A 13865-nucleotide genomic window follows, 5' to 3' on the forward strand; every position below is an offset into this window, starting at 1 on the left:
CGGCATGGGCAAGGCCACCAGCGGGGCTGTCCTCATGGAGGTAAGAGGACCCAGGGAGGTGGGAGCCCTGGGGTGGAGGGCCAGACACACCCTGCATACCCATCACTGGTGCTCTCTCATGTCCTTCCCCTGTAGGTTGTCCGCGCAATCAGCGCCCTCCTCCTCCACAGGCTCGTGCGACTTGGGGACCTGGATGCTGCCATCGTGGGGTTTGCCAGCCTGGGCTTCCCAAATTGCTTTGGGGCTCTGGATGGGACCCATATCCCCATCTGTGCCCCGGAGCACAGCAGAGGACACTTCCTCAACAGGAAGGGCTACCATTTGGTGGTCCTCCAGGCCTTGGTGGCCAGCTGGGGCCGCTTCCTGGACATTTATGTTGGCTGGCCTGGCAGCATCCACGATGCCCGGGTATTCAGAAATTCGGGCCTGTGCTGCCGGCTGGAGGCGGGGACCTACATCCCCCAGTGGGAGATCCCTGTGGGGGACACCGCCATGCCCCTCTGTGTCGTCACAGATGCGGCGTACCCCCTCCGGCCCTGGCTAATGCACCCTTACACGGGCCATGTCACACCCAGCCAGGAGCAGTTCAACGCGCGCTTGAACCATGCGTGCCAGGTGGTCGAGCGCACTTTTGGCCGCCTCAAAGGGCGCTGGAGGTGTCTCCTCACCCGCCTGGATGCAGGCCTCACCAACATCCCCCGGGTTGTGGGCGCGTGCAGCGCACTCTACAACCTGGTCAAGAGCAAGGGGGAGGCATTCTTCCAGGGCTGGGCTGTGGAGGCTGGCAGGGCCAACGTGCAGCCACCTGCTGCCCCCAGTCGCCAGGTGGACCCCGAGGGGATCCAGGTCCAGGAGGCCCCGTGGGCCCATTTTGACCAGCCCGCGGGGTGAACGCTGGCAGGCCACCCACTGCACCCCACCATCCTCCACAACACTCCCTGCCCCCACGCCCACACCACAGAGCACCCAAGAGCACACCCCCACCCCACTTCTCTTGCAAATAAATGGACCTGTTTTTTGAAACGAAAACAGTGAAATGTCTTATTATTAATACAATATATATATCATAGAACAAAAGGGGGGAACTATTTACATGGGGGGGCAGGTACCATAACACAACAGGGGTCCAACACAAACTATATACAGATATAATGGGGGATATGTACAAAGGGGGAGGGGGGCCCACGTTCTCTGCCCTGCAACCCCTCTACTGTCCGGCGGCCAGGGTTGGAGGGCGTGACCCTCGCCTCGGCCTGAGCCCTGGCCGAGGCTGGTTGGGGGCCGGGCGAGCCATCAGGTACAGCCGGCGGGTGTCTGCAGGCCCCAGGCCCCCCTCGGCGGCAGGCCCTAGGGTGGCGGACAGCGGTCGGAGCGGCGGGCAGAGTGGCAGGCAGAGTGGTGGGCGGCGCGGCATGGGGGGCCAGGTATTCCGCTATGCACTCGAATGTGCGCATGAAGGGCCGCCATGCCTCCTGGTGCCAGGCCAGCGCTCGCTCCTGGAGCTCCAGCCGCCACTCCTCCACCCACAGGCACCGCTCCGACACCTCTAGCTGATGTCGGAGGGTTGCGAGCAGCTGGGGGTCCGTGGCCATCCTTTGTTGGTGGTGGCTCCGCCGTCGGCCCCATCCTGGGGCTGGTCGGTGCTCCGCCGAGGAGCTGGCCTGCTGTGATGGTCCCGGTGGGCTCTCCGGGACCACGGACACTTCTCCAGCGCTCTCCGGGCCCTCCAATGGTTCAGCCGTGGAACACGGGGGAAGAAGAGTGGAGACAGCTGATAGTGTGGGCCCCGACCCCGGTCCTTGTCCTCCCACCCCTCTGCTGCTGCTGCTGCTGCTTCTTCCCCGTCCCCGGGAGATGCTGATGATGATGATGGGTGTCCCCGCCACCAGCGGACCCTAGGTTCTCCTCCCCCCATCCCCAGGGATGGGGCATGGCGCTGTCCTGCTGGGGGGCTGGGGCTGATGCACTATTCTGAGGGACATGCCACTGCTATCCTTGGGGCCATGGTCATGTCTGTTGTCCCCGCCCCTTAACCCTGGGGGTGTGCACCGGGGGTGGGGGGTACATACCTGATGGTCCACTCCCACGGTCGGGGGACACCCTCTGGGCGGACGCCCTGCTGGAGCTCTGGTACGGGATAGTGATCTGCAGCCCCCCGTCGCTGGAGGAGGATTCCCCCTCTTCCTCCAGCATCTCAGGGGTGGGCCCCTGGGGTGCGGGGCTTGCTGGGGCTCGTCGGCCAAGGTGTCAAGAGTGGCCGGCGGGGAGGAGGTGTACCGGGGGCCCAGGATGGACCTGAGCTCCCTGTAAAAGGGGCAAGTGGCGGGGGCGGCCCCAGATCAGCTGGGCGTAACCCTGCCGCAGCTCCTTAACCTTACTCCTGATGTGGTCAGGAGTGCAGGCAGGGTGACCCTGGGCAGCCAGGCCCTCGGCCAGCTGAGCAAACGCATCCGTGTTCCGCCTCTTGCTCCCCATTACCTGGAGCGCCTCCTCCTCGCCCCAGAGCCCCAGCAGGTCCCAGATCTCGGTCTCCGTCCAGGAGGGGCCCCGCTGCCTATTTCCAGGCTGGCTGCCTGGGAGCCCCAGCTCCCCTTGTGGGGGGGTGCCCTGGGGGCTCTTGGGGGGCTGCCTAGCAGCCATTGCTGCAGCGGTGGTAAAATGGGGCTGTTGCAAGCGTGCAGGCTGGCCACGTGGCAGTTCTGCCGCCTGCACAGGAACACAGGGGGTGGGGAGTTTTAAGGGTCCGCTGCACGTGGCGACCATAGAGCTCAGGGGCTGGAGAGAGCATCTCTCACCCCTCAGCTGATGGTCGCCATGGCGGACCCCACTCTTTCGATGTTGCGGGACGTGGATCGGCTACACGTGCCCTACTTCGACGTTCAATGTCGAAGTAGGGCACTATTCCCATCTTCTGATGGGGATAGCGACTTCGATGTCTCACCGCCTTACGTCGATTTCAACTTCGAAATAGCGCTCACCATGTGTAGACGTGGCAGGCACTATTTCGAAGTTGGTGCGGCTACTTCGAAGTAGCCAGCACGTGTAGACGCGGCTTAAGAGTCCCATACTGGTATAAGATTTTTCATTGAAGTTCCAGTAAAGTTTTGTGACCATTAACTTTAGCTTTACCTGTGGGCCACACTTCCACCCACCCTGAATAAATATCTACGATTACCAGCACACAGTGGGTTCTTCTTCAAGGGCTGTCCCTGTATATGCAACCACAATAGGTGTTGTCTTGCCCAGCATCATGGGAAAGAAACTTTTCATAGCAGCATCTAGTGGGGGCTCCACATGTGTGATCAGAGTGTGCACTAGTTATGCCCCCAGGATTGTGCATGCAGCCCTCGCTCTCCTCAGTTTCTTCATCACCGCCCTAGGCTATGGATGGAGCTCTGCTCATCTCTCTCCTCAGCCCTATAGAATAGAAAGAATTAGGTTTAGAGTTAGTGGTTTGTTTATGAATTCCTCAGTTAACTTATTTAGACACTTCATTTTTTTTTCTGTTAGCCAGGATTTACTTCTTTAGTCATTTAGTGTTATCTATATTGTACGTAATTCACGGAGACTCTGTTTACTCAAAAAAAAAAAAAAATAGAAAGAGGCAGAAGCTGAACAAATGAATCCTGTATTTCATTATGTCTGCCTCACCAGGGTTCAATACATGCTTTAACTGTCACAAACCCATGCCTGTCTCAGATGTCCATTCTGAGTGTACATGCTGCCTCGGAAAGGCACATATCCTGCAGAAGTGCTCTCAATATGAGAGCCTTATAGCTCAAGCCAGAAAGGGCAGACAGCTACATTTTAAAATGTTACTCTTTTACAAGGCTCTTGAGCCACTACAGTAGGATCAAGATAATGTGGAGAAAATCCCCTCTCAAAGGGATTTCACTTCCTCTTCTGTGAGAACTAAGCCTTCCCTGTCATGCTCCCTTCTGTCTAGGGTGAGCATGGGTGATAAGCCAGTCACCTCAGGCATACAAAAGCCTAAATCTGCCTCAGCTTACTCACCTGATTCAATCTCTCCCTGAAGATAAAAGACCTATCTTAAAATCCATAGTCCAAGAAGGTTATACAGTATCTAAAACAGCCTTGAAAATGGCACTAAATGCAGCTGACACAGCAGCCAGAGCTGTAGCTACAGCCAGTCATGAAAAGAGCCCCATGGCTGCAAGCAGCAGGCATTCCAAAAGACCCCCAGGCAAAGGTGGAGGATTTACCATTTGATAAGATCAGACACTCTGCAGCGAATACTGGTGACATTTTGCATTCCAGCAAAGATACATACACTACTTTGCATACTTGGGTGATGTTCACTCCTCTGTTCCTCAAAAGGAGGTACACTCCATATCACAGATTCAAAGGTCAATATTTCCCTAGACATTCTTATAGGCCATATCAACATAACACTAATAGGCCACAAAATCAGAGGCAGAGAGCCCCAAATAACCATACAACAGCACCATCTTGCTCCAAGCAGCAGGTTTAAAAATTTAGTTGAGGGCTCATTGAACCTCCCCCATCCTCCAGTTCACCAGAGTTCTCAAATATTCCATCACCACCTACACCCTTTTATCACCAGTGGGCGTCCATAACCACAGACAGATGGGTCTTGGACATTACTCAGCAATATACTATTCTGCTACTCTCTTTTCTCTGCACATTTCCTTCCCTGTCCTTTCCCAGGAACACTTCACATGAGCGCTTACTGAACCAAGAAGTACGGCACCTAGTATAAACTGGAGTCATAGAGGGAGTACCAATAAAACATTAGGAGAAAGGATTTTATGTAAACTACTTCATAAAAGAGAAGAAAACGGGGTTGGAGACCCACCCTAAACTTAAGGTGGTTAAACAAATATATTCACAAAGAGCATTTCAAAATTACCACTCTATCCTCTATAATCCCTGCACTGGATGAAGAGGACTGGTTCCAGATTCCTACTTCCACGTCACCATTCACCCTGCTCACAGGCATTTCCCACACTTCCTGCTCATGTCAAAGCATTATCAATAGAGTCATTCCCTTTGGCTTTCAACTGCCCCCAGGGTATTTACCAAAATTCTTGCACCCGTGGCTGCACATCTCAGATGGGAAGGTATTGGTATATTCCCATGTCTTGACTGTCTTCAAGGTCCTTCTGAAGAGCCCACATGAACTACGGCACAGTCTATGAGACATCTCCTACTATCACTAGGTTTCCTCATCAATATAGCTAAATCCATGCTGGAACCTACCATGATCATCAGTTTCATAGGAGCTTGTTTTGACTCCACAGCTGCTCGTGCTCACCTACCATCACAACATTATGACACTGTAAGGAGCCCCATTGCAGCTCGTCGTCAGTCCTACCGTACCTGTTCTTACCCGCCTTTGCCTCCTCGGCCATTTGGCAGCCACCACTTATGTGGTCTCCAACACCTGGCTGCATTTCCGCTGCCTCCAACTTTGGCTGGCATCAGTATATACCCTCACCACATGTCGTATACATAGAGAAGTGACAATACCTCTGAGGGTCGTCGCATGTCTACGTTGGTGAACTCAAGAACAAAACATTCTGTTTAGGGGTCCCATTTTATCATGCTCAACCAGCCCAACAAATTACACTCATCCCTCGCTGTACGAGCACAATTGGTTCCCAAAGTCATGCTTGTAGGCAAAAGCTCATAAGAGTGACACTAAATTCCCATTAAAATACCTGTAAAAGTCTCCAATTCATTCCAAGTTCTTGTAACTTGACATAAACCAGTTGAGTTTAGGTACTTTTCTGATGTATTGAATTGTTTGGCACCAGAAATAGGATGTAGTGTGTGTATGCAGAACAGGGGTTTGCAACCTATGGGTCGGGACCGAAACATGTGTCCCATTAAATTTGTTAGAGGTCGCCAGCTGGGCGAAGCCATTTGCAGTTTCTTAACACTGCTGCCTAAGGCAGATATCGATCAATAGAGATGGCTGCCATCTCCAGCAGCTATCTCTATCACTAGGGATAGCAATTATCTTATGCCTAGGTACTAAAACCTAAACGCTTCAGTTAATTGCTGGGAGCAGGAGGGCTGGGGGAGCCACCCAGCCTAGCAGCCCCAGTGAAGAGACTGTGGGAGGAGGAGGAGTGTCTAAGGCTGGGGCTGTTGAGGGATGCAGCAGGGGGAGTCTAAGACTGGGGGAAGTATGGGGCTGCGGGGGGATTTAAGGCTGGGGAAAGTTTGGGGCTGCTCGGGGCTCTAAGGCTGGGGGTGGTTAGGTGCTGCTGGGGGGGGGGTTAAGGCTGGGGGCATTTTGGGAGTTTGGGGGTGGTTAAAACCTGGCCAAGGGTGAAGGTCTAATAAAGTAAACCCTGGAGTTACCTAGAGGTTGTTCCTGCAACCCCTGAACAACTCGAATTTTCTTGCAAGGGGAGGGGAGCTGGGAACCACCAGGGCTGGTCGGTTTCCTGGCCCCCAGAGTAACAGGAGCTGGGAACCAGGGGCAGGCTGGTTCCAGTCTCCCCATGGCTTGCGGGGGCCAGGAAACCGATCAGCTCATGGCTGGTCAGTTTCACATTCCTGCCATTGCAGGGGAGGGAACCAGGCTAAGAGCATTCCCCAATCTTCCCCCAGCTTAAGGGCTGCCAGACAGCTGAAAGTCTGAGAGAAGTGAGAGAGAGGGCTCCAGCAGCAGGGCTGTGAGTCTCCCTCTCCTGCCTCCCCCGGTCAGGGACCCTGCTCATATAAGCTGGGGGAGTTCACTCATATAGTGAATAAAGGTAGGCATACATGTTCCTTGTTTTAGCGAGTGCTCATTAGTAAAGTACTTGTTAGACAAGGGATGAGTGTACAACAGATGCGTTGCTCCTCAGCTGGGGATCACGTTGCCAAAAGTACCACATCCAAGGTGGGTGGACCAAGGATGAACAGATACTACGTATCAATCTTCTTGAATTACGGGCTGTCTTCCATGCCTGCAAACATTTTCTCCCTACTATACAACAGAACACAATTTGCGTACTTACAGAAAATACCGTAATGGTGTTTTATGTCAGTTGTCAGGGAGGGGCCTGGTCACAATTGCTTTGTGCAGGTGCCTAAAAAATTGTGAAACTGATGTATTGCGCACAACTTTATCCTCACGGCATTATACCTGCCAGGCATGAACAATACATTTGCAGGCTCCCTCAGTCGTCATTTCTCTCTAGATCAAGAATGGGAGTTCCATCACAAAGTGACCCTGTGGTTCTTTCAGACATGGGGTCACTCAGCCATAGATTTCTTTGCAGCACCCCAAAATTTCAAAGTTAGCTGGGGTTGTTCAAGAGCAGGCAAAGGCCACATATCTTTGGGGGATGCCTTCCTCCTCTCTTGGAATACTCACTTCCTGTATGCCTTTCCACCCATTCTTGTTATCATCAGAGTCTGCAGGAAAGTCCAGACAGATGGAGCACAAATCATTCTCCAATGTGTCCCGGACAGTTCTGGTTTCCCTTATTGTCTCATCTATCTCTTCATCCTCCTTACCTACTTCCCAGACATCTGGATCTACTCTTTCAGCACAAGGGTTCCATGCTTCACCCCAGACTGTATACGCCATATCTGACTGCATACCCTACATCTGTGTGATTCCCAGAGTGAAAGATGTGCTGATACAAAGCAGACAAGCAACAACACACAAAACTTATCTTTGTGGAAGCGTTTCTTGAGCTGGTATTCCAAAAGGAGCATGCAACCCAGTAAAGCCCCATTACACGTTATTCTGGACTACATCCTTTATCTAAAAGATACCTGCCTGTGACTTTCCTCACTTTGAATCCATCTATCTGTGATAACAGACTTTCAGTCACCTTTAGAAGGCTTCTTGGTATTCACCCATCCAATTGTAAAGAGTTTCTGGAAAGGCCTACAAAATACCATCTCTCCATGTAAATCTATATCTCTGGCTTGGGACTTGGAACTTGTCCTTCATACCTTAATGAAGCCACCATTGAGTCAATGGCCACATGCTCACTAGCTATGTTAACAGAGGTATGTTACATGGACGGATGATATTTTGTAGGCCTTTCCAGAATTTCTTTGCAATTGGATGGGTGAATACCAAGAAGCCTTCTAAAAAAGGTGATTGAAAGTCTGTTATCGCAGATAGATGGACTCAAAGTGAGGAGAGTCACAGGTAGGTATGTTAACAATGAAAACCCTGTTTCTAGTGGCTATAACATCAGCTCAGAGCGAGCAAGATCGCTGCTTTGCCTGACTCTCCACCATACACGATCTTCCACAAACACCAAATGGTTGTATAGTCCAGTACCTCCTTTCTAGTGAAAATATGCTCCAAATTCCATATCAATGAACCTATAGTTCTTCCTGTCTTTTACGCTAGGCCCCACGCTTCTCATATGGAAGCCAGACTGCACATACTAGATGTAAAAAGGTCTATATCCTCCTTCTATGTAGACAGGACTTGGTCATTTAGAAAATCTTAACTTGGGAAAACCTACAATGTACCGAACTGCTGGGCTGTAATTTCAGTCCTGATGAATATCAGTCTGTTACAGCTGCTGGATATAGGCTTAGCTAGAAGATTTCTGGTACTGAGGACAGAGATGAACTGCTGTTTTTAAGTCAGCAATATTATGAATTGACCTGTGTGGCTGTATATTACTTCTAGGTGTAATCCATTTGTTTCATTTATAATTGATTATTTTCTTCTAGAAAATATTACTTTTCTGTTTTTCTATTCGTTTTACAGATAATAAAAGATATGAAATCTTCACACGCAGAGTTCTCCAAGGAAAGTCAGTCCCCCATTATGCAGCTATAGAGCCAGGCGGGGATGGTCTAATGATTGTCTCCTACAAACCCTTCAGTTTTTTGCAAGATGAGGGGAAGCAGCTAGAAGAAAATGAAAGTGGGAAAACAGCAGATAAAAAAGGTAATATTTGTTCTAGTCTTTTCTTTCTAAACTTTTGTAACAAAACCCTCCTTTTTTTTTATACAAAATAATAATAAAAATGCTAGATGATTTAATGTGTTCACATATCTATTAGGTCAATATTTTTTCCAGTGTATGTTAAGTTTCACTGTAAATGGTTATTTCCCAGACAGAGATTTTGATAATTTTAATCTGTACTTTCTCATTACATGTGGCGTTTGCCTTTCTTAATTGTAGAAGATGCCTTGAGCATATAGCTGTATGAAGAACTTTGCTCTCTAGAACATATACAACTTCACACTCGCTTTTCCTTTGCGTGAAAAATAGGTATTACACATGTAGAAATAGTAACTGGGCCATAAGTATCTGTGAAAGGACAAGGTTCACCGAACTCAACTTTATCATGCGCAGATATGTGGTGTGAAGTGCAACCACTAGCTCAGCAGGACAAAATCTTCCCAATGTTTTCATCATCAACATGCTGAGTGATTGTACAGGTAGCACAGAGGGCCTGATCCATAGGTCAGTGAAGTCCATTGGAGTCTTCCCTGACTTCTTTTTTGTTTGGATCAGACCCCCGTTCATTAGATTTGCTCTTGCTATTTAAAACTGTTTGCTAATAATTGTCTCCATCCTAAATAATCTCTAAATCAATAGTCTCCAACCATTTCAAGGACGAGGTCACTTTTTTTAATTTCAGTGCAATACAGGATCTTACCTCAAACCTAAATATCATTTCTCCACCTCCTTCAGTGCATCTGCCTCAAGGCTCTGCCTCTTCCCTACCCTTTCTCCTAGGTCCTGTCCTGCTCACTCTATTCTCCCTCCATCCCCAGTCCACACTCACTTCCACCAGGCAGAGGCAGGGGATTGAAACCCTGGCACTTGATAGCCTCTGGCCAAACCTGTCAGGATTGCCTGTGAGAGGCTCCAGGATCTACTAGTTGGAGACCACTACTCCAAGTCATTTTCAAATCCCTTCTTAAAAATAGTTCTTCTCTACAGATAGTTACGTAAGTTTGCCTATTGGGTGTATCCTAATTAGGATCATTAGTAGGCTGTATTATGGAAAACACTGTTTGGGAATTATTTTCACCTGAAATTTTGCTGGGGTTTGCAGATGTGTATTTCAAACCTTCCACAAAGATGTAGCTAAAAGAAGCCCCAAGCATGAACAGGCTAATTTTGTTAAAAAGTGTGGTGTGTTTTTGTTTTGTTTTTGTTTTTATAAGCTCATAAGACTGGAAGGAATAGAAAAGTCATCTAGTCCAGTCCCTGCTCTCATGGCAAGAAAAAGTATTATCTGTTCTGACAGGTGTTTATCTAAACTGCTCTTAAAAATCTCCAGTGATGAAGAGTGCACAAACTCCCAAGGCAATTCCTGTCAGGGTAGTTAATGTCCAACCTAAGCTGGCCTTGCTGCAATTTAAGTCCATTGTTTCTTGGCCTCTCCTCTGAGGTTAAGGAGAATAATTTTTCTCCTTCATCCTTTTAACAGCCTTTTATGTACTTGAGAACTTTTAGTACAGTAGACCCTCATTTGCCGCAGACTGGACTTACACGTTTTTATATTAACGCTGGTCAAGTCTGGGGCGACCCTACTTTATTGTACCCCGCCTCTCCACTTATCCCCACGCTGCCAGCTGTCTCTGGGGCTCCTTAGGAGAAAGCTCCTACCTTGTGGCTGCCCAGTGTTGCTATGCTGGGGCGGAGAGGAGTAGGCATAGCTGGAGCTGCCTGGGGCCATGCTATGCTGCAGCTGGAGCTGCTCAGGGCTCCAGCACCACAGCTGGAGCTGCCGCTGCCCAAGCAGCCCCGGAGCAAAGTCGCACCATGCCTGGAGCTGCCCAGGGCTCCAGTGCTGTGACTGGAGCTGCTGCCACCCAAGCAGCTCTGGGGCCAAGCCACGCCATAGCTGGGGGTGGCAGGGGAGCCATGGCTGCTCCACGTGGTCAGTACCTGGAGCAGGAGGCTCCCCACCTCACCTTTAACCTGGCTCCCTCCTGCCTGCCCACACCAGGAGCTGGAGCAGAGGCTCCAGCCCCTCACTTTCCCCAGCCAGGGGAATTCTGGGGATCTCCGCAACCCCTCCACTCAATTTATGTGAAATTCGATTTATGTGGAGGTTGCCCAGAATGCAACCTCCACCTCAATCGAGGTGTTTACTGTATATCCCTGCTGTCTGCTCTTCTCTAGACCAAACAAACCCATTTTTAAAAAATCTTGCCTTTGTCTTGCTTTCTAGACCTGAAGTCATTTCTTTTTCAAGTCATTTTTTTTCTTGTACTGGATGTTTTCCAGTTTGTCCACAGCTTTCCTGAAATGTGGCACTCAGAACTGAGTACAGGAATCCAGCTGAGGCCTGATCAGCACAGAGTAGAACAGAAGAATTACTTCTGTCTTATTTATAAAACTCCTGCCAACACATCCCAGAATGTTTGCTTTTTTCCGGTGGTGTTACATTGTTTACTCTTAGCTTGTGATCTACCAAGCCCCGCAGTTATCTTTCCATTCTGTCATAGGCAGTCATTTCCCTTTTTGTTTGTGTGCGATTGATCCTTCCTAAGTGATGTACTTTACATTCATCCTTACTGAATTCCATCCTACCTACTTCAGACCATTTCTCCAGTTTGTACAGATCATTTTTAATTTTAATCCTATCCTCCAAAGCATTTGCAATCCATCCTGGCTTGGTATTGTCTGCAGACTTTGTAAGTGAACTCTCTATGCTATGGTCTAAATAAATTAGTATATTGAACAGACTCAGACCCAGAAATGATCCTTGTAGTACCCTACTTGCTGTGGTTTTCCAGCTTGATTGTGAACCACTGAAAACTATTGTATCTGGGAATGGTTTTGAAACCAGTTAGACACCCGCCTTATAGTAGCTCCCTCTGTTGTATTTCCCTGTTTTGTTTAGGAGGAAGTCATGCAAGGCAGTATCACATCCATACTGATGGAAGGGTCAGCAAATAACCAGCCATAGGTTATTTAAGTTGTTGCCAAACTGCTTTTGTTTTTTGCTGAACAGTAGCTTGCACAAGTTAGCATTCCACCAGAGCTCAAGCAGCGTCTGCTGCTTCCCTAATGGACATTCCAGTCTTGGAGATTTGTAAAGCAGCTACCTGGAGTTCAGTTCACATGTTCACCTGTCCCTACTCCCTGATAGAGAGTTCCAGATTTAATGCCCATGTTGGCAGAGCTGTGTATTAATCATGGATTTGCTAGATTCTTAATACCCTGCTGCGTCTTACAGTCGTCGAAAATGGAGTTCATATGGACAACCACTCCAAAACAAGCTCCCTTGGAACACTGCTCTCACAGTTATGTTTTTCTTTCTATCTGAAACCTACCTTCCTGCCCAGCTGGCTTTTATACTGAAGGCTCATTCTGGCTGTCCTATATTTTGTTCCCTTGGTTATGAAAATGCCAGAGGGCATTCTGAGTGTAGGCATGGCCCCAGTGAACACCTTTTTATAGCGTTCAGACTCCATATACATTAGCCATATGTGCTAAAAGTGGATTCTTCTTCGAGTGTCCCCGTGGGTGCTCCACCATAGGTGACGGCTTGGCCGGCGCCGCAGATCGGATCTTCCAAGCAGTTTCTGCCGGACCGCGCATGCGCCGGTACGCGCCGCTCCCTGGCGCGCTCCTGGCCATGTGCGCGATCCGGTCCCCGCCAGTTCCTCTCAACCGCCGTCGGCTGCAGACGGAATCCGACTAGGCTAAAGCCACATAGCGTATTCAACGACTTTATTTGTTTTTCTCTTTAAAGTTTTTCAGTTCTTAGGATACCATAAGTAACCGGTTGTTATTTTGCAAAAAAAAAAAAAAAAAAACAAACAAGCTACGGAGGGACAGCTCAAGCCAGTCCCAGTAACCAGCGCCGGAGGCCGGGAGCTAGGGCCATCAGCCCTCCTGCGGAGGCAGGCCATCGGACGGGGAAACAGCACAAAGAAGTGCTAAGTACCCACAAGCAAACTCAAAGACTCACCAACAATGTCCGCCTCAGGCTTTAAAAAATGTGAGTCCTGCCGAGAGGCGATGCCAGTGTCCGATGGGCACAGTCTATGCATAAGGTGCCTGGGGGAGTCCCATGTGGCACAAAAATGCGCCTTCTGTGCAAAGTTAACGACCAGAGCACGGAGAGACAGGGAGATGAGAATTAAACTGCTGCTTCTTGACAAGGCCCTCCAGCCAGACGTGCCGGAGCGGCCGCAGCAGGAGGGACCCTCCGGGGCCCTTAGAAGGAAAGCTGCCTCCCTCACTCCATCTGCGCAAAAACGGAGGAAAGTTTCTCCAACCCGATCCCTGCCGGCAGTAACAGTGAGCGGGACGGGAGGAGCGAGCAGCCCCCAGCCGCAGCAACAGCTGATCGGCGGCGGCACGGAGAGCCACGTGGAAGCGGCTCAGCCTCCGATGATCAGCCAGCCGCCCCGCACCGCAGGCAGGGCGGCGGCTAAGCAAGCGCCGGTACCAGCGGCACCGCAGACAGCGGCACCGATCCCCGGGGAACCGGCGGTGCAGGGAGCGCAGGCACGTAGCCTGCAGGCGCACAAGGACTCCGCACGTGTGGCACCGCCCTCGAGCGTGCCTAGCACGGTGCCGACGGGGCCGGGATCCCCCGCCCATCAGGGGGCGGAGTTACCTCCTCAAGGGAGGGGGAAGGCTGCACACAAGAGGAGGCATTGCAGCCCCTCTCCAGACAGGGCTGTGGAGCTCTTCTCTCACAGCCCTCCGCTCATGTTGCAGACTCCAACCAGAAGGCAGGGGCCCCCCCTAGCCTACCCGGAGCCCCCTTCTCCTTTCCTGCAATCAGCCTCCCCATGGCTGGCACCCCCCTCGCCCTTCCTGGGATTTGAATCGCTGGACTATTATGCAAAATCGCTCTCTCCAGTGTCTCCACAATCCCCCTCTCCCAGACACACAGGGTACGTGCAAAGGGAGTGGTCAAGGTCAC

At 50.4% G+C, this 13865-nt stretch overlaps 1 protein-coding gene across 2 annotated transcripts in view; it reads left to right on the forward strand.

Annotated features, from left to right (window-relative positions):
- Positions 1–13865, forward strand: part of NUDCD1 (NudC domain containing 1) — a 180356-nt gene that overhangs the window by 67541 nt on the left and 98950 nt on the right. For both annotated transcript variants that reach the window (XM_074986748.1, XM_074986749.1), the window contains exon 5: positions 8723–8905. In XM_074986748.1, the coding sequence (XP_074842849.1) occupies positions 8723–8905 (183 nt within the window). The remainder of the gene's footprint in view (positions 1–8722; positions 8906–13865) is intronic.

Source organism: Carettochelys insculpta, chromosome 2 (assembly GCF_033958435.1).
Source record: "Carettochelys insculpta isolate YL-2023 chromosome 2, ASM3395843v1, whole genome shotgun sequence".
Taxonomy (NCBI): Eukaryota; Metazoa; Chordata; order Testudines; family Carettochelyidae; genus Carettochelys; species Carettochelys insculpta.